Source organism: Hemibagrus wyckioides, linkage group LG08 (assembly GCF_019097595.1).
Source record: "Hemibagrus wyckioides isolate EC202008001 linkage group LG08, SWU_Hwy_1.0, whole genome shotgun sequence".
In the NCBI taxonomy this organism is placed as follows: domain Eukaryota; kingdom Metazoa; phylum Chordata; class Actinopteri; order Siluriformes; family Bagridae; genus Hemibagrus; species Hemibagrus wyckioides.
Genome location: NC_080717.1, coordinates 4,323,168 through 4,340,963, shown reverse-complemented (window position 1 = coordinate 4,340,963; position 17,796 = coordinate 4,323,168). Strand labels below are relative to the sequence as shown.

The 17,796-nt window shown below is 38.2% G+C and overlaps 2 protein-coding genes across 3 annotated transcripts in view; both read right to left on the bottom strand.

Moving 5' to 3' along the window:
* The window catches only part of LOC131357519 (collagen alpha-1(XXIII) chain-like), a 108,898-nt gene extending 99,967 nt beyond the window's left edge, over positions 1-8,931 (bottom strand). The window contains exons 1-2 of the mRNA XM_058396506.1: positions 8,361-8,931; positions 6,168-6,237 (exon numbers count right to left, since the gene is read on the bottom strand). Coding sequence (XP_058252489.1) covers positions 6,168-6,237; positions 8,361-8,609 — 319 coding nt within the window. The 5' untranslated portion in view covers positions 8,610-8,931. The remainder of the gene's footprint in view (positions 1-6,167; positions 6,238-8,360) is intronic.
* Positions 8,932-10,086: 1,155 nt separating this feature from the next.
* Positions 10,087-17,420, bottom strand: clk4a (CDC-like kinase 4a). 2 transcript variants are annotated; one of them, XM_058397392.1, is made up of 13 exons: positions 17,276-17,420; positions 16,241-16,395; positions 14,476-14,713; positions 13,869-13,959; positions 13,465-13,531; positions 13,233-13,349; positions 12,360-12,526; positions 12,176-12,270; positions 11,942-12,071; positions 11,758-11,840; positions 11,585-11,664; positions 11,374-11,464; positions 10,087-10,539 (listed from the first exon to the last, which is right to left on the bottom strand). In XM_058397392.1, exons 2-13 carry the CDS (start codon positions 16,393-16,395, stop codon positions 10,393-10,395), a joined length of 1,461 nt encoding a protein of 486 aa, XP_058253375.1. In that variant the 5' UTR covers positions 17,276-17,420; the 3' UTR covers positions 10,087-10,392. The 2 variants fall into 2 exon arrangements, with proteins under 2 accessions (XP_058253375.1, XP_058253376.1); XM_058397393.1 differs by lacking the exons at positions 13,869-13,959; positions 16,241-16,395; positions 17,276-17,420 and having other exon boundaries at positions 14,476-14,614.
* Positions 17,421-17,796: the final 376 nt, after the last annotated feature.

Here is a 17,796-nt window from a genome sequence, read left to right as displayed (position 1 = left end):
CGTTAACACATTTACAACAATAACACACTTGTCATAAAGCTTCCACACACCATTAATCTATAAGCTTTGGTACGCTCGTGAGGCGACGCTCAGTGAAGTCATCGCCTCGTTTTCACCAACCGTCTTAAATTCGTACAAATAATTCAGTTCAGTGAGATGTTGTGAGGAAGCTGCTACTGTGTTTATGCTGTAATATAAATTCACATGTTCAAGATTAATGAACGAATCGCTGGATTCGTTTACGGCGGTCACTGAGTGCCGCCATTTTGGGTCCGCAGGCGAAGGCTATTCTATAAACATGGCATGGTAAGATGAGAAGATGTGTGTATACACACACACACTCACACACACACACACACACACTCACACAGGAGGAGGAAAAGTGGAAAGGGTTGGTGTTTTTATACACGTGATGACTGATCTATACTCAGCCACTGATCTAGAAGGATCTAAACAAAAAAAACAATAGACACAACATACCATAACAGACATAACACATGCCATAAAATACCATAACACAACATAAAGAAGCCCGTGATGACAAGAAGGATTTCGTTCACACTCTAAATTCATTAATTGGGAATTTAAGAGGGTTTTAAATTACTTCGGTCAAAGACACGCCCACTAAGATGCTTTACTCCGCCCCCATATTTACTGTAAAGAGCAAAAAGGTGAACTTCAGCGTTAAACCTATTCTGTAGCTTTCAGAAGTGAAAAATATTCGGGTATTTTTATTTAGTGGATGCATGTAAGCACGATTTAGGAAGAATTAGGAACACATTCTATTCTTACTCGAATAAATTAACATTTTAATTCTGAAATTCAAAGCACTCTTTCATTTTTTTTCCTTCTGAGCTTAATTTCCGAACGCAATTACAGATCATTTTCCACTTCATAACATATTACACATAATTTTATTACTTCGTCTACTTTTTTGTTTGTTTGTATTTCGTTTGCTTTTTAACCAGAAAGCAAACTCTTGATTTGTTTGATTTCGCAAAACATTTAATAAAAACAAACATTATATATTATTAAATACATTATACATTATGTTATTATGTACATTGTGTTTAACATATATTATAACAAAACACAAACAAACAAACAAATTTGGTGTAAAAGGTGTAAACACACCGGAGTCCCATAGCAGCTTCAGATTCAAGATTCCGAGATTAAAGATTTTACTTAAACAAAAAATCTCTGGATTCTTTATTTTTCAGTATAAATGTAAAGACTTTTCAACTTTCACTCAAGTAAATTTTTGCCTTCAGACGTCTCTATTCTGTTTATTAGAGAAAGATTCACACGCTCCGCATACTTTTTTTTTTCTCTGCACTTTTTCTGCTCCTGGTTGTTGTGAAGGGGAAAAAAACATGCAGCAGTAACGGACCGGGCCTCAGACGTTAAGTAGCTGTAGGTGGAGGTGGTAAACTATGCTCAGCAACCCGATACACATGTTCTGTGAAAGTGTTAAGCGTTTTCTTGCTTTCCCTCATTAGATTTTATGGCGATTTTCCACGTCACCTGTAGCTGCTGATGATGTGACTTCACACGATCTAATCAATTCCAAACCGCTAAAACCCGGGGAAAATACATGGCTTTTAGTAAACGCTGCAAATCCGAACCCGAGCAGATCCACGACACGTGTGTTCACTAAATACGAGAAGTCTTTTCTTAGATAAAATCTTACATTTTATATCTTATATCATATATAAGACGTACAGGAGATTCGATTTTATACACACATCTGTACTATGGAGTAAATAAAACTACACTGAATCAGCGGAGCTATTTAAAGGCTGCGGCTTGTTGTTAGTCTGTTTAATGTTCCGTTGTGTTGTGTTTTTCTTCTCTGTGTGGTTCCTTAGGAAGGTGAGAACACGGTAATCGCTCACAGGTGCGAACCGAAACAGCTTTCTGGTCTCAGTACGATACTCTGCAGGAAGAAAGAGATTTGACTCGGAATCGATTTGATTTGGAAATGAATCAAACACGCCGTGTGATTTCTGCTCTCGAGCTTTTCTGTAGATGGGAGACGATACACCGAACCATGAGGCAGAAACTGAGCCAAAGGACTGGAGTTCTGGAAAGGTGATGCACTTAAATGAATCTATTTTCACTTAGATCACTTCAGGCAACTTGAATGAAAGAGATCTGTGGGGACGATTTCCGTCTTAGGTGCATTTCAAACAAGTGTTTTTGTTTTTGTGGTTATTTTTTATGAACATTGTGAAATGAAACACAACCAAAGAGCAAGAAACACTAAAATAACTAAACATTTTCACTCACAATTAGAGAGGAGAAAGAGCTTTCCGATCTCATTTACAGAATTATAACCAGACAGACCTAATAAATAAATTAAACAAATGAGATAAATGAAATAAATAATTTACTTTTTTTTTTTTACCATAATTGAATAAGTTTTATTAACTTTTTCTTTATAGTTCTCTTACTGATGTTAAATAATTAGCTTTTTTCATTAATTTTGTATTTCTTTACACTTCTGTAAAGTTTTTTTTTTTGTAATGCTGTTTTTAATGTGTTTGCTGTTCCTCTGTTAATTTAATGTATAGGTTTTTTTTACCCCTTGCTTTTTGGAATTTTCTGATATTATTTAAAATTGCAAAATTAAGTTAACCTTTCCTGACCTGATTAAACTGACTCTGGGAAACTTCTTATACATAACAAGTAACAAGCAATGAAAGTTTTATCAATTAAATGTCACATATAAATGCAATATTACGAAGATATTAAAGTCGATTTGTCCGTAGCTGAATATTGTTTGTAAGGTCTTGTCCTATACTTCCTTTGCATGACTCGAGCCCATCACGCTGGCCTAAAGTGCTTTCTAAATTAAAAACATTTATTGCTAATCTTATTATTACCTCCCTGCTTGTTTATTTTCTCAAGGGAAGAATGCAGAAAGTGAGTGACGCAGAGAAATTGTGCAGTTTTACAGAGTTCTATTTAATAAGCTGACCGGTGAGAGACAAGACTGTGTGTGTGTGTGTGTGTGTGTGTGTGAGAGTGTGAGAGAGTGTGAAAAGGTCTTTAAAAAGCTCCCGTATGAGACGTGAGAGTCCCGAGCATCCAGCAGCCGTACGGCCATCCATCCACACCCATTCACAGATTCACCGAACGTCTACGCTGCTACTAATGAACTAATAGTAGAACCGGATGAGACCGAAATCATGCATCAGAGCTAAAACGGGCCGGTTCCCAGTCCGGGTCCCTTCTCTTTTCCCTGTGCATGTCAATCGTATCTTATTGCACAACTTCCTAGTGGCATATTTCACACAGAACACATGGAGCCAAACCCTGGCAGGATATTTTAAGCTGAAGCGTTGGAGAGATGAAAGTAAATACAGTGCTATGTTCATCAGAAGCTTCTGCCACACCCAAAAAACTCTCCGATTACTCGCTGCTGTTAAACCGTGATTTATGGCGAAGACTTTCCCACATCTTTCTGTCCAGTATCGACCGTTCATTTACGCTTTAATCAGCTGATGAAGCTTGTAGTCTTCTGTACGGTGCTCTGTCTGACGAATGCCATAAATGGTAATGGAAATGGAAAAGTGTAGGACATTAGTAGTGATGTCCAGAGCGGTCCAGTAGGGCCTCTAAGTCTCTATCACTGAATACATCCTCATACTGGTTGTGGTAGCTTAGTGGTTAAGGTATTGGACTACTGATCAGATGGTTGTGAGTTCAAAGCCAAAGTCCACCAAGCTGCCACTGCTGGGCCCCTGAGCAAGGCCCTTAACCCTTAACTGTACTGTATATGAGTTGTCTGGGATAAGGGTGTCTGCCAAATGCTAAAAATGTAAATGGTTCACTAGCTCAGAGACGAATAGTACCATCAGTCTAAAATCAGATAATAGAGCAAGGAAAAACACACAGACAACAAGATTCTATGTACTTCATAGTCTTTAGCCATCATTTGAAGAGACTCAGAAATCTAGGGAAAGTTTACTCTACCACCAAGGTGAAGAGAAAAGTCTTGATACAGGAATCCAGATGTAGATTTAGATTCATAGTGAACAATCCAGAGGTGAGAGTAAGAAGGAAAAACTCCCTGAGACAACATGAGGAAGTGATTTGATAGAGAACTCATTCTCTTGTGGTTGATGCTGAGGTTATATAATCATTACAGAATGCCGGTGTAGAACAGGACTGTGTGTGTTAAGAGAGAAAGAAGATTGTGAATAAGAGGCCTGGGATGAGCAGAGGACAGTCTCTGTGATTACAGCAGCAGCTCAGCTCTGGATAAGATTATTCACTAAGGTAATGATAGCTCTTTTTCTCCAGAGTGAGTCCCTCAGTTCATTTTTGAGCGAAAGTAAACCTCCATTCAGACCATTCAAATGACTTGTACTGGAAATCTGGCATGAGACCGATTTCCATTATGTTTCAGAGAGAAACCTTTATTCAATAAATGAATATAAAAAGATTTCCGTTTTCTATATTAACCTCGAAATTCAATCCAACATTAAAGAAGCAAACTCCAGACATGAAACAAATGGAAAATTTCATTTTCTCCAAACCATTCCTTTAAAATCAGCACACACACACACACAAGCTGAAACACACTGGCGGTGCTGAAAGCTGAAAGAGGTAAACACCTAGCATGAGCGCTGACAGCTAATTAGGACCTTTTTTCAGAGAAAGAAACAATGAAGAGTTAACAGGCCAGATGCCACCTGCATGGCTGCACCAGGGTTTACTATTCCCTAAAATCCTGAGCTAATTTTAAATACATGACCATTTTCACAAGGTAAGGCTGAGCAAAGGGGCGGAGTTAGTGACGAGAAAAGTTCGTCACAAGCTGTGGTGCTTTACAACCGCGTGCAGAAAGCTACGTTAAAGCTACGTCGTAAACAAGAACACGGCCGTCACCATGAGTCCAACCTAACAAGCTACATAGTCCAGTTCATCACTGACTGATCACTGACACTGCATCTGTTATAGAGACAAAAATACTCTCTCTCTCTATCTCTCTGTCTTTCTCTCTCTCTCTCTCTCTCTCTCTCTATTACTCTCTTTTCACTTACTCTCTCTTCTCTCTCTCTGTCTCTGTCAGTCTCTCTTCTCTCTCTCTCTCTCAGTCTCTCTCTCTCTGTCTCTATGTCTCTCTTTTCTATATCTCTTATTCTGTCCATCACAAATATATTTAAAAGGGTTATCATTCTAAGGTGCTTCACCAACAAACACACACACACACACACATTCATCACCCCTAAACCGGAGCTGATGTTCTCTGTCCTTCTTTAACCTCCAATCCTTAAAGTGCTGTGCATAAGTTTTCAGTTTTCAGTTTCTATTAGAAGTCGGATAATTAGTGATAATTAGAGACTGTACCTAAACAAACAGCATCATGACGTTAAAGAAGCTATGAAAACAAGTCCGGGACAAAGGTCTGGAAAAGTTTCAACCAGGGTTCGCTTCTAATAAACTTTGATCATCTCTCAGAACATCATTAAACCAATTATCGAAAAAAAAAATTGGAAACAATATTGCACGACCAAACCCTGCCTGGAAGGGATTAGTCAGAGAAGCAACCAGTACTTCTGCAAAGACCTTTACATTTTTATTTTTAAATCATATCGAATTTTCCTTATTTCAGTTGCACGGATTTTTTGTGCAGATGCAGGACATATAATCCTGCAAAATATGGAAACGTTCTGGTGTGTGTGTGGGGGGGGGGGGGGTTGAATACCTATGCAAACCATTGTACCACAGAGAAATCCATGAGAAACAAGGGTTTATTACATGTTTATAACTCTGCTTACAGATGTACATGTTTGTTTAATGTAAATCCCTCGATCCTCAGCCGTGATTACAGAGACAAATTCCCATTAAAAGCGAAAGCGTTAGTGATAAAGTGAGCTTCCAGTAATCACTCGCCATAGCGCTTGTTCCAGCACGCCTCAGAAATACACTCACTAAACAGACTACTGCCTGCTAGGATACCTGTTAGAGCCAAAAAGCCTCATTAAAATACCTCTAATACTCGAGACGGGAGCAGTTTAACCCTCAACTACATCAGCTACATCACACAGCTGCAGTTCAGCCATATAACCATGATAACAACATACAGAGTTAAAACAGATCACACTGACACGTCTCAGAGGCAGGAGGCATGGACTGATGGACAGGAGTGGACGTACCTGGAGGACAGACGCACTCGTGGGTCACGTCTCTGGCCGGACGTAGTTTTGGCTTCAGCTCACTCAGCGCCTGGTACGGAAAAGACGACACACACGGGCGTCAGACTGAGAAGCAGTGAATCTGTTCTGTCTTTTTTAAAGCAACAAACATCAGATTTCTAACACTTCAATTCAATCATATTATAATCTATTCACTTTGGGACTTTTACTGTGGGACAGCAATGTAGTGTATATTAATGAATTATTTTATAGCACACTGATGGTCAGGTTTTAATCTCTGGATTGGCATTGATTAATTTTAGTATTTAGTAACAGGAGCTCTAACCAGAGAGAGAGAGAGAGAGAGAGAGAGAGTTTATAGCAGAAACAGCTCTGGCAATAATTAGAAAAAATAGATAGATAGATAGATAGATAGATAGATAGATAGATAGATAGATAGATAGATAGATAGATAGATAGATAGATAGATAGATAGATAGATACATAGATAGATAGATAGATAGATAGATAGATCTATACAGTAGACAGACAGACAGACAGATACAGAGAGAGGGAGGGAGAATCTATAACAGAAGCTCTGGCCATAATTAGAAGGTAGATAGATAGATAGATAGATAGATAGATAGATAGATAGATAGATAGATAGATAGATAGATAGATAGATAGATAGATAGATAGATAGATAGATAGATAGATAGATAGATAGATAGATAGATAGATAGATAGATAGACAGATATTCCAGCATCTAACACACACACACCATCTCTTTGTGATCTGCTCATATATGTCTGAAGCAGAAAAGAAGGGATATAGAATATACACTATATATATATTAAGAGTAATTCAGTTTATAAGAAAAGGAAACATGCTGTAAGTAAAACTAAGTAAAAGTAAGAGTTTTAGTCTTCACTCTGATTTCTCATGCACTTTACTCTACATGTTTCATCCTGTTTAATCCTCACTGGTAAAGATCCAGGACTTAGATGAAATATATCAATTAATACAGTCTGGGATTTTGAGGTTTTTTTTCAGTAGTCCAGGTCTTTTAAATGTGACAGAATCCCAGTAAAAATAAGATTGTAAATAAGTGAACATGTATTAAAGGTGAAAAGCATTTAAAAATAAAACGACAGGCATCAAAAGTCAAAGAAAGAAAATTGCAAAATGTCGTATATTTTAGATTTTTAGTTTACAAAGAGACTGAGCCTCAGTGGAGTTGTGACACGGAGACTGCTGAATATCAAACTGCCGTCTGTTTTGTGTCAAATAAAACTAAAAACATTAAAATAATAGATAAAAACATTTTTAGTAAGGTGACTTATATTGACCTGAAAACATGGAAGTATTTAAAAAATCTGACTAAAAAAACACAATAAATCATTCATGAATAAAAATAAAAGTAAATTCCGACTTGAGATCTATCTATCTATCTATCTATCTATCTATCTATCTATCTATCTATCTAATAAAATAATAAAATAACACATCCGGGTGTAAAACTAATTCAATCCGAATAGGGCATAAAAATAATTTTATACCAGATGAGACGACACAAAAGACACTTGACTGCGAGACACAAATCTAACAAGGATCTAAAGATACAGGCAATAAATAAAATAAAATAAATAAATAAATAAATACATAAATAAATCTTTTATTAGGTAAAGTCATGTATAGAAAAATGATTTTTTTATTCATTAGACAGTTCTATATAATTTAGAGAGAGAGAGAGAGAGAGAGAGAGAGAGAGAGAGAGAGAGAGAATCTATAACAAGCTCTGGTCATAATTAGAAAAAGATAGATAGATAGATAGATAGATAGATAGATAGATAGATAGATAGATAGATAGATAGATAGATAGATAGATAGATAGATAGATAGATAGATAGATAGATAGATAGATAGATAGATAGATAGATAGATAGAACAGAAGCCCAGGCCATAATTAGAAAAATAAATAAATAGAGAGAGAGAGAGAGAGAGAGAGAGAGAGAGAGAGAGACTGTAACAGTTCTATATAATTTTGTTATATAAAAAAGAAGGAATTCTATTTTATTTAATATTTATATTTTATTTATTTTTTCTAACAGCAAACATAACATTAATGAAACGGAATAAACCGGAGCACTAATCAGATCTGATTTTCAGAGTTTTAAAGTTTCTGTTTATTTCTCACTCTGGAGTCTACTCACTTCTTGCACCAGACTTCGGACGGAGTCTCGCAGCTCCTCGGTCACCGGGCGGTCAGTCATCCGCTCCAGCGCGAGCACTCTGCTCTCCATCTCGCGCGTTTTAATCACCGTGAGACAGCACGTGGCCAGAGCGCTCAGCGACAGCGCGAGACACACGGCGGCGGCGGCGGCGGAGAGAGAGGGCCAGCGGCGCGCGGAGACAGAACCGTGCTCCGGAGATGCTTTCCTCTCCTCCGGGTGTTTATCCATGCTGAACCAAGAGGAAGGACCGGTGGTTGAGATCCGATCCTGCTGCACGCGCTGCTGTAATCTCTCCGCGATTAAAGTTGTGGATGATGATGATGATGATGAACGAGCGCGAGAAACGGTTCGCAAACTCTGCAGTTCTGCAGCTCACTGATGACTCTCGCGTGTAGAGCGCGTGTGCATGTGTGTGCGCGCGCGCGCGTGTGTGTGTTTGCTGTGGACCGTGAAACGAGGGGAAGAATAAAAGCTCCGAGCCCTACAACCAGCTGGCAACTGCCTATGTGTTTGTGCGCGAGGGCGCGCGTGCGTGTGTGTGTGTGTCCTTAAACCTTACACTGTTTTAACAAATAAGACGTCAATATAGTACGCCACCTATCGGTTGCCATAGTTACCAGAGGTCGACCGCTAATTGGAACCGTAAAAGTTTACGTTAGTATTAATCTCGTGTTGAAAAAAAAATCCTGGGGGGATTTGTGACGTCATTTGTTTGCTTACGAGTTGTGATGTAAGAAATAACCGGAGGCCGTGTGATGAAGTGGAGTCAGTGTTACTACACTGAATGTTATTTTTATATAACAGTCGCTGCGTCTTTTAATGTTTTATTCCACTTATACCACAGCAGTCTTATTTATACGATTTACATTTTGTTTGAAATGAACAACAAACGCAGCGCAGTTTCTTTTTTATCTGTTTAGAGTTGCCTTTGATGTCCTCGAGACAGTTTTATTTAATTCAATTCAATTCAATTTGTTTGTATAGCGCCTTTTACAATGGACATTGTCTCAAAGCAGCTTTAAAAAAGAAGATAAACAGAGAAAGGGGGGGGTAAATATATAACTAAATAACTAGAAATAAAAATAAATTATTAAACTATTTTATCCTTTTTATTTTATCCCTTATGAGCAAGCCTGGCGACGGTGGCAAGGAAAAACTCCCTGAGATGATATGAGGAAGAAACCTTGAGAGGAACCAGGCACAGAAGGGAACCTCATCCTCATTTGGGTGACACTAAATAGTAAATAATGTAACTAACTGATTAATGTCCTTTCTATAACAGTAGTCCATGAGGAACTGTCAGGTCAGTGTAGTTTCTGAGTTTAATTCCTGTTGTCTTCTCTTAAGGACACGACATAAACAACTCAGCTTTTCATGTTAAGAATAAAACAAAGATTTTTCAATTTAATGCTGTGTATATGTTTACATAATTAGCTTGCATAATTAACAAAAAAAAAAATTTTGATTAAAGAACGTTTTCGACGAATAAACCAGTGAAAAGTTGAAACCTTTATCTCTTGGTCAGTAATCTATTTACATCTAATTATACTATTATAATCGGATCAACTAACAGAATTATAATTTTCAGGTCCATTTATGTCCAGTTGAGTGAGTGGTCAAAATAAAGCCATCCTCTGCTGCCATCTAGTGTTTAAAAAGGCAACTGCAGTAATAAACAAAAAACAACAAAACGTACCCAAACTGCTCCTTGAACTTTTTTTTTATTGAAAATGATAACGCACAAAATACACAAAAACTGATTTTGACACACAATGGCTACACGATAAATTAATAAAGCTACATTTACTTATTTAACAAATGAGGAAACAAGATTTACTCAAAACCCATTAATCTTCAGCTCTCCCTTGTTTGCGTAAAATACAATAAGTTACAGAGCATATAAATTACACATTATGATGAAGACAGAAACATAAAGTAGACATGGGACTGATGCAGTCCTCTGAATGCAACCTCTCACTGAGAGTGGGGAAAAACAAATAGTTTGTTTCATTCACTTATGGCTCTTCTTAAGACAGTCAAAGAAAGGATGTTTAATGGCATCGTCCAGAGTGATCCGCTTCGTCACATCGTACTCCAACATCTTCTCAAGGAGGTCAAACAGATCCTCATGGGATCGGCTTCTGGAGATCATATAGTTCTTTTTGGAGAGGAAAAGGAAAGACATTACCATCATGTTAACAATTAAGAACATGCTGCTGCTGCATGACTACAGAAATGGACCACAACTATGATACAGATTTACATTTTCCGGAACTGTCTAATGAGAGGAAATTTCCTGAAAAATTTGGTGATACTAGCTAAAAAAAAATTAAGATGTATATTTTAGGGTTTTAAAATCGTTCAGATCCATTAAGCATTGCAATGTGCAAAAACTATAGGTTGACTAATAATAAATAAATAGATAAATAAATAAATTCATGCATTTCAAGCATATCCATTAGTTTACTAAACATCAAAATTAGAGTTTGTCATTAAAGAAATCTGAAACATTTACTCCATACTGGTTCCACTGATGGTAAAAAAAACAAACAACAAAAATATTTACAGGTGCAAGATACACTATATTACCAAAAGTTTTGGGACACCCCTCCAAATCATTGAGTTCAGGTGTTGTTTTTCAGGGTTTGGGCTCGCCCCCCTAGTTCCAGTGAAAGAAACCCTTAATGCTTCAGCTTCATACCGAGAGATTTTCCACTCTAATTCTTCACCAATTGGACTCTGAAGTTCCTCCAAACCAAACTCACTCATCCATGTCTTTATGGACCTTGCTTTGAGAGGCCATCCACAAACTGTTCCCACAAAGTTGGGAGCATGAACTTGTCCAAAATGTCTTGGTATGAAGCTGAAGCATTAAAAGTTCCTTTCAGTGGCCGAGCCCAACCCCTGAATTCAATGATTTGGAGGGGTGTCCCAAAACTTTTGTCAACATAGCGTACATCAGAAAAGTTTATTATGTAGTTAAGATGCTCACTCTGAGAGGCTTGCAGTGTTTCCGAACGTATCGTCCTGACGAGGTGTGCATGTCCCAGTCTAGTTTGTCACGGTGGACATATCGGCGTTTCCTGCAGGAATTCAACAAAGATGTTAATTAGACCCAACTGGATACAAACTAACTCCATGCACCAACACAACCAGTGAGTGCTGAACTCTCACAGCCTTACAAGTTCAGAATACAGACTTGCCTTGTTTTCTGGAGCATGTGCGTTGGTATGGGACCCAGGACTCTTTCCATCATGGCCAGATGTTCTTTACTGTCATGGGTCTAAAACAGGCACAAATCCCAGGATGTTAATCAGTCGAAGTTCTTAGTCATTTATATTTGGACATATTTGCATGAACTCATTCATGCACTCACCTGGAAGAGTGTAGTTCCAAGGTAATATTCAATAAGAATGCAACCCACGCTCCAAACATCACAGGAATAATCCCATCCCAGCTCTGTTTAACAAAATAAGTTCATAAATAAACATCAGTGTGAATGAATGCACCAGTGATGACCACAGCTATGGACATACACATAAAGAGCAGATCTTAATTACCCAGAATGACTTCAGGTGCACGGTAATGCCGTGTGGACACAACTGTGGTGTGATGCTCGTGCTCGAATGTGGCGTTCCCAAAATCAACCACTTTCACATTAGGGTTCTTCACAGTTCTCTCATCTCTTTTCTGTGTAACAACAAGGACAAGATATTCCTTCAGCCTTTTAACATTCTACAACTAGCATACACAAAGGGCGCTATACAGCAATGACTGTTACACTTGGTGCTCACCATTCTGGCGTTGTACTCGAGCTCATACTCCGAATCCACAAACAAGATGTTCTCTGGTTTCAGGTCTGTGTGAGTCAGCTTGTTTTTGTGCATGACTGAAGAGAAAAGGACATCCAAATGAGACCAGGCATACAACAATGTACTAAACAATGACACACTCATCAGATGTTATTAGACTACTCACACTTGACTGCTTTGATGATCTGGTAGGCCATGTGCCTGATCTGGTCAATTGGAAATGGCTGGAAGTTGTTCTCTTTGAGGAAGTCAAAAGTGCTCAATCCAAGCAGTTCAAACGCGATGCACACATGGCCGTGGTGGTCAAACCAGTCAAGCATACGCACACAACAGCTGTAGAAAGAGAGAAACAACAGTCAGAAAACTTAATGCTTATAATATCCATCTGTCCATTGTATAATCACTGTCGTCACTACATCTGGTTGAAGACTGAAGTGCTGTCGAACTGCACTGGTGCTTATTCTGAGCTTATTAGTAGTGAGTAGCCAATACAAATAAATAAATAAATAAATAAATAACCCACACCACAATATTTTAAGACCTTTCTACAATAAGCAATATGAATGATGATTTATAGATTGGTTAAACTAAATGTAATAAACTTTAATAAAAACCAATTCAATGTTTAAACATTTTATTTATAATGGCAATAAAAATAAATTAGGACTGAAATATTTTGACAGACTTATGTTAAGAAAAGTGTATTGATAATATAAAGTTTAACAGCATCTCATTACATTGTTATACAACAGTGATAATTACATGACACATGAGAGCAGATGACCAGTCAGATCAGTGTTGTTAAAGCAGAGAATCAATTTTGTTTAAGAGATTATGCCATGATTAAAACCATGAGATTACTGTTGATGTAATGCCTTCATTGGGATGGAAAAAAAGTTTAAGTAATACCTAAGGGCATTAGGACAAGCTGTTTAGTTTAAAAACATGTTTCTTGTTGACTGACAACAAGGTGCTTACTAACTCAATGTCAAAACAAAAAAAAAAAAAAAAAAAAAAGGGAATTGCCAAAGTTACTCACTATTTTCTTTCACTGTCCAGAGTGTTCATGAGTTCCAGCACTTCGACCTCAGACATGGCTGCATCTCGATAACGTTCAATGTTTTTTATGATCTTCAGTGCAACACGAGCACTTCGACTGTAAATAGAGGGGAAAAAAAAAAAAAAAACAAGGTCAAATAATTATAAGGACAAATAACTGAATCACATTAAACATGATAATGACTGAACATTGTTGCAGATATCTGACTTACTTTTTGTGATCGATGCATTCAACTACTTTCCCAAAAGCACCCTCTCCTAGCGTGCACACGATCTCATCTAGGGTGTAAAGACGGGCAATTAGACACAATGAACCTCCAGTGGAACAAAGCTGAGACATAACTGAACCATCTAAGACATCTAGCTGGAGATAATAAAATCGCTCAAAAAGAGACACATGGCATACATGAATACAAAGCAAGTCAGTGCTAGGCTAATATTGCTGAAAATACAGAAAAAAAAAAATAAGTCTATGACTTCTTCCCTTCTGTAGTGCTGATAAAATCATGCCCCCAAAAAATTTACCCTAAAGCACTACATGTGACATTTCATTTCAAATGTGAGACAAAAAGACAACAGATACAGAAGGTATACAAAAAAAGTATATATTCTATACATCTCGCCCTGAGTATGTCTCCACTGTGATAGATCAGGTGCCCCTCCTCATCATCCTCAACACTTCTGGATCTTTTCCTGCGATGGCTCCTCTGGAGGTTTTCGGACCACCATCAGCATCACCACCATCATCATCAATAACCATGAGAATCAGGGGGGACCAGAACGCGGCATTCATTCATTCAGCGAGGGAAGAACAGGGGAAGCGATTCGGCCCATTCAGATAGCGCAGCAGTCAGGCCCGGCCACAGGGTGCAGCCAACGCAAATTCAGCCCGCGACAGAGATACGCACAGGGGGCCCACCACATAGTGTGTGTTACAGAAGAAAAACAATGGCAACACATTTTCAGACAGGATACTTATAAAATATGTAAAGTAGACATCATTGACAGTTTACAATAACCTTTAACTAAGCTTTCGTTGCCCCGCCCCCCTGTACTGCCTGAGATTTTTTTTTTTTTTTGTCCTAACATTCTCCTGTTTACTGGAATAACAATAAGTTATCAGGCATTCAACTAGACTTTAATGAAAAGTGGGTGAGTAGTCCATCTACACAGACAAAAAGAAAAAGGACGCGTGATGAAAGGAAACGAGACGCCGCTCATACCGAGTGAGAGCGACGATGACGAGAGCGGCTACGGCTGCGTCTCCGCCCGTGCCGGCTGCTCTGGCCACTGTATCCGGATGATTTGCTGTAGTGGTGCCAGTCCCGGTCTCTGTGGCGGACACGATGCCTCTCCTTCTCCCTTGAGACGCTCACATGGCTCTCCTTATCGTACCCTGAATCCACAGCTCTGACCTTCGTCTCCTGCTTTTCGTTCAGACTCCAACTCTCCAAGTAATGCCTGCAAGACAGCGGAGATAACAGCTTACACCCAGCAGTACACAGCAGGTCAAAATAAAAGCATTAACTTCTATAAACAACAGACATTCGTTTTTGTATTTTGCTCCACTGTTTTGGCTACTTTTTTGTCCAGATATATTCAGGCAAATGGTACTCTCACTTTCTCATAAATGTATGTTTAGTAACATTAAACATTAACACTAACTGTGGTGATACTGTTTGAAGTCAAAGTTAACATTTGTAAGAAAAACTAAACACTGCTGCTGGTGTGTTTACCAAACAGCCTTTCTGTCGAGTCCTCATACAACTGACCTTTGCAAAACTAAAAACAATTTTATAGTAAATGGCAAAAGTTATGGTTCTACTTCAACCTTGTAATGAGCACTACACTGGAAGATCACTTAGCAAGAAGTTTCATATGGTTTGAATATATCTGTGGAGCGGCTGATTCCAAAATGAAAAGTGAGACCCACTCAAGGAGGCCCTTAATACCGGTCACGCATTGTCGCCACAAATCAGGGCGACATCAACTAAAACCTTCTGGCATTTTTAGACTGCATCAAGTGTGGTCTACATGTTACATCAAAAGTTAAGAGTCTGGTTTCTTCCAGGAAAAGGCAGGAACATCAAATAGCTAATATTAGATTCAGACACTGTGTGCATGGGGGAGTGCGGTCCATTAGCTGAAATGATCCATACCATGGCCCCCTTGTTGATAGAACTACATACTTTACTTAGAATAGAAAATTTTACTTTAACCTTCAGGCAAATCTGGTAATAATTAGAAGAAAATGCATTTCACACCCATTCTATGAGCCTGTTTAAATGTATAAGGCTTATACGACTATATTTTTGTAGATTTTGAAATTAGTTCAGCTAAAAGATGCCTCATACACCGATCAGTCATAACATTATCGCCACCTGACTAATATTGAGTTGGTCCTCCTTTTGCTGCCAAAACAGCTCTGACCCGTCGAGTCCGGGACTCCACTAGATCCCTGAAGGTGTGCTATGGTATCTGGCACCAAGATGTTAGCAGCAGATTCTTTAACTCTTGTACTAACAGGACTTAAAGGATACTGACCACTGCAGACCGGGAACACCCCACAAGAGCTGCAGTTTTGGAGATGCTCTGATCCAGTGGTCTAGCCATCACAATTTGGCCCTGCGTCAAACTCGCTCAAATCCTTACGCTTGTCCATTTTTCCTGCTTCTAACATCAACTTTGAGGACAAAATGTTCACTTGCTGCCTAATATATCCCACCCACTAACAGGTGCCAAGGAGATAATCAGGGTTATTCACTCCACCTCTCACTACTCTGAATGTTATGGCTGATCAGTGTATGCAGTGTATTATTCCAAAACAAGAAATTCTAAACTTGTGTACTACTGTCTTGTATAAATGATTTGATTTTTAACACACTTATAAGGATGATCTAGCAAGGCCCTTAAACCCTCAATTCCTCAGTTGCATGTAAAAAAAAGAGAGAGAGAGAGAGAAATGGGGTAAATATAAATGAGGTTTACCCGTCACAGCTTTTGCGATGATGGTGATGTTTACGGTACTTGTTTTCTCGTTCACTGCTGTGTGACTCTCTCCGGTGGCGCTTTCGCCTCCCAGCCTTTTCCTTCCAGCCGTTTTCTCTGGCCGGTGAACGACTCGTGCTTTCTCGCTGCCTCATCTGCCCAAAAAAAGGAGAAGAAATACACATGTTGATACATGAGTAACACCTGTACTGTTTTGCTATTGAATTTATGACAGTTTTGTGATGAATTAAGGAGTTATACAATAAAAAAAATAATCTCCTTTCCTATTCAAGGTATGTAACACAGACACAAAATATGTGCCTGGTGATCATGAGTATATATTTAACTGTCTCTGTTATGTATTAAAATTTATGTTAAACAGTTTATAGTTAAATAAAGCCACAAACCACAATAATTACACAAAATATCTATTTGAAACAACCATTTTATTGAACGTTAAAATATTTAATGCCAAATAAAATAATACAGATGTTTACAAAAGAACGGCTCTGATTAAAAGACACAATTGAATTATATCGGATATAAAAATAATTTTTGTTTTTGTCTTGTCCACAAGCTAATCGTTCTAGTCACTGCAGCTTGTGTTGAATTCGGGTGTTTCCGTCACCTCGCCGAAAAAGAACGAAGTCGCGCAACTATACGTTTTCGGCATTCCAGATTCTGTTGAATTCGGGCGTTTCCGTTACCTCACCGAAAAAGAACGAAGTCGCACAACGATCTTGCGCAAGCGCAACATTTGAAGCTTGGCAAAATTACGTTAAAATGATCCGCATCGATTAAACGAATAACAAAAACAAAAATGCAAGAACAAAATAAATGTAAAACATAGTTGAGAAGAATTGAATAAAATATATGTATTACTGATACACAGCTGAATAAAAGAGCCAACAGCGAAGCCAGTATAATCGACGTGCTAGGAAGCTAACTGGGTCAAGAACAACGCTCGAACGACGAATAATTTTAATACAGTGTAAATTTGTTAAATCAAAATATAAATAATCAAACGTATCTCACCTTAGTAGCGTTAATTAGGTGACCAGAACGGAAAATAAAGTACTACACGTTGTCTGGGGAAAAAAACGAAATTCTTTCCGCAGCTGACGACACAACTCCCCCTTTGTTCTGCCAAGTCTCTCCCAAAATGGCTGCCAGACTTCTAGAAAATTCTACGCAAGCTTTTCGCATTACTTGTTTTTCCAACCGCATTCATACACATGCGTTGGGATTGGCTGGTAAAATCAGGTTTCTGCTCAATGATTGGTTAGAATCGTCTAGCATAGATACTAATATCCAATCTTGTACAAGGGGGTGGGGTTTGTATAAATACGGGTGGATGAAAATAGTAGGCGTTTCAACTTGGAAGAGTCCATTAAAGCGAAGACAAACACTGGAAACCTTTAAATATACAAAACGAATAAGATTCAGTATTTGAACATTGCACTATATATGTGTGTAAATACAAAAGTATATTTACATATATGCTTGTTATATAAATATAACATTTGGGTGTAGATTGCTAAAATAAATAATAATAA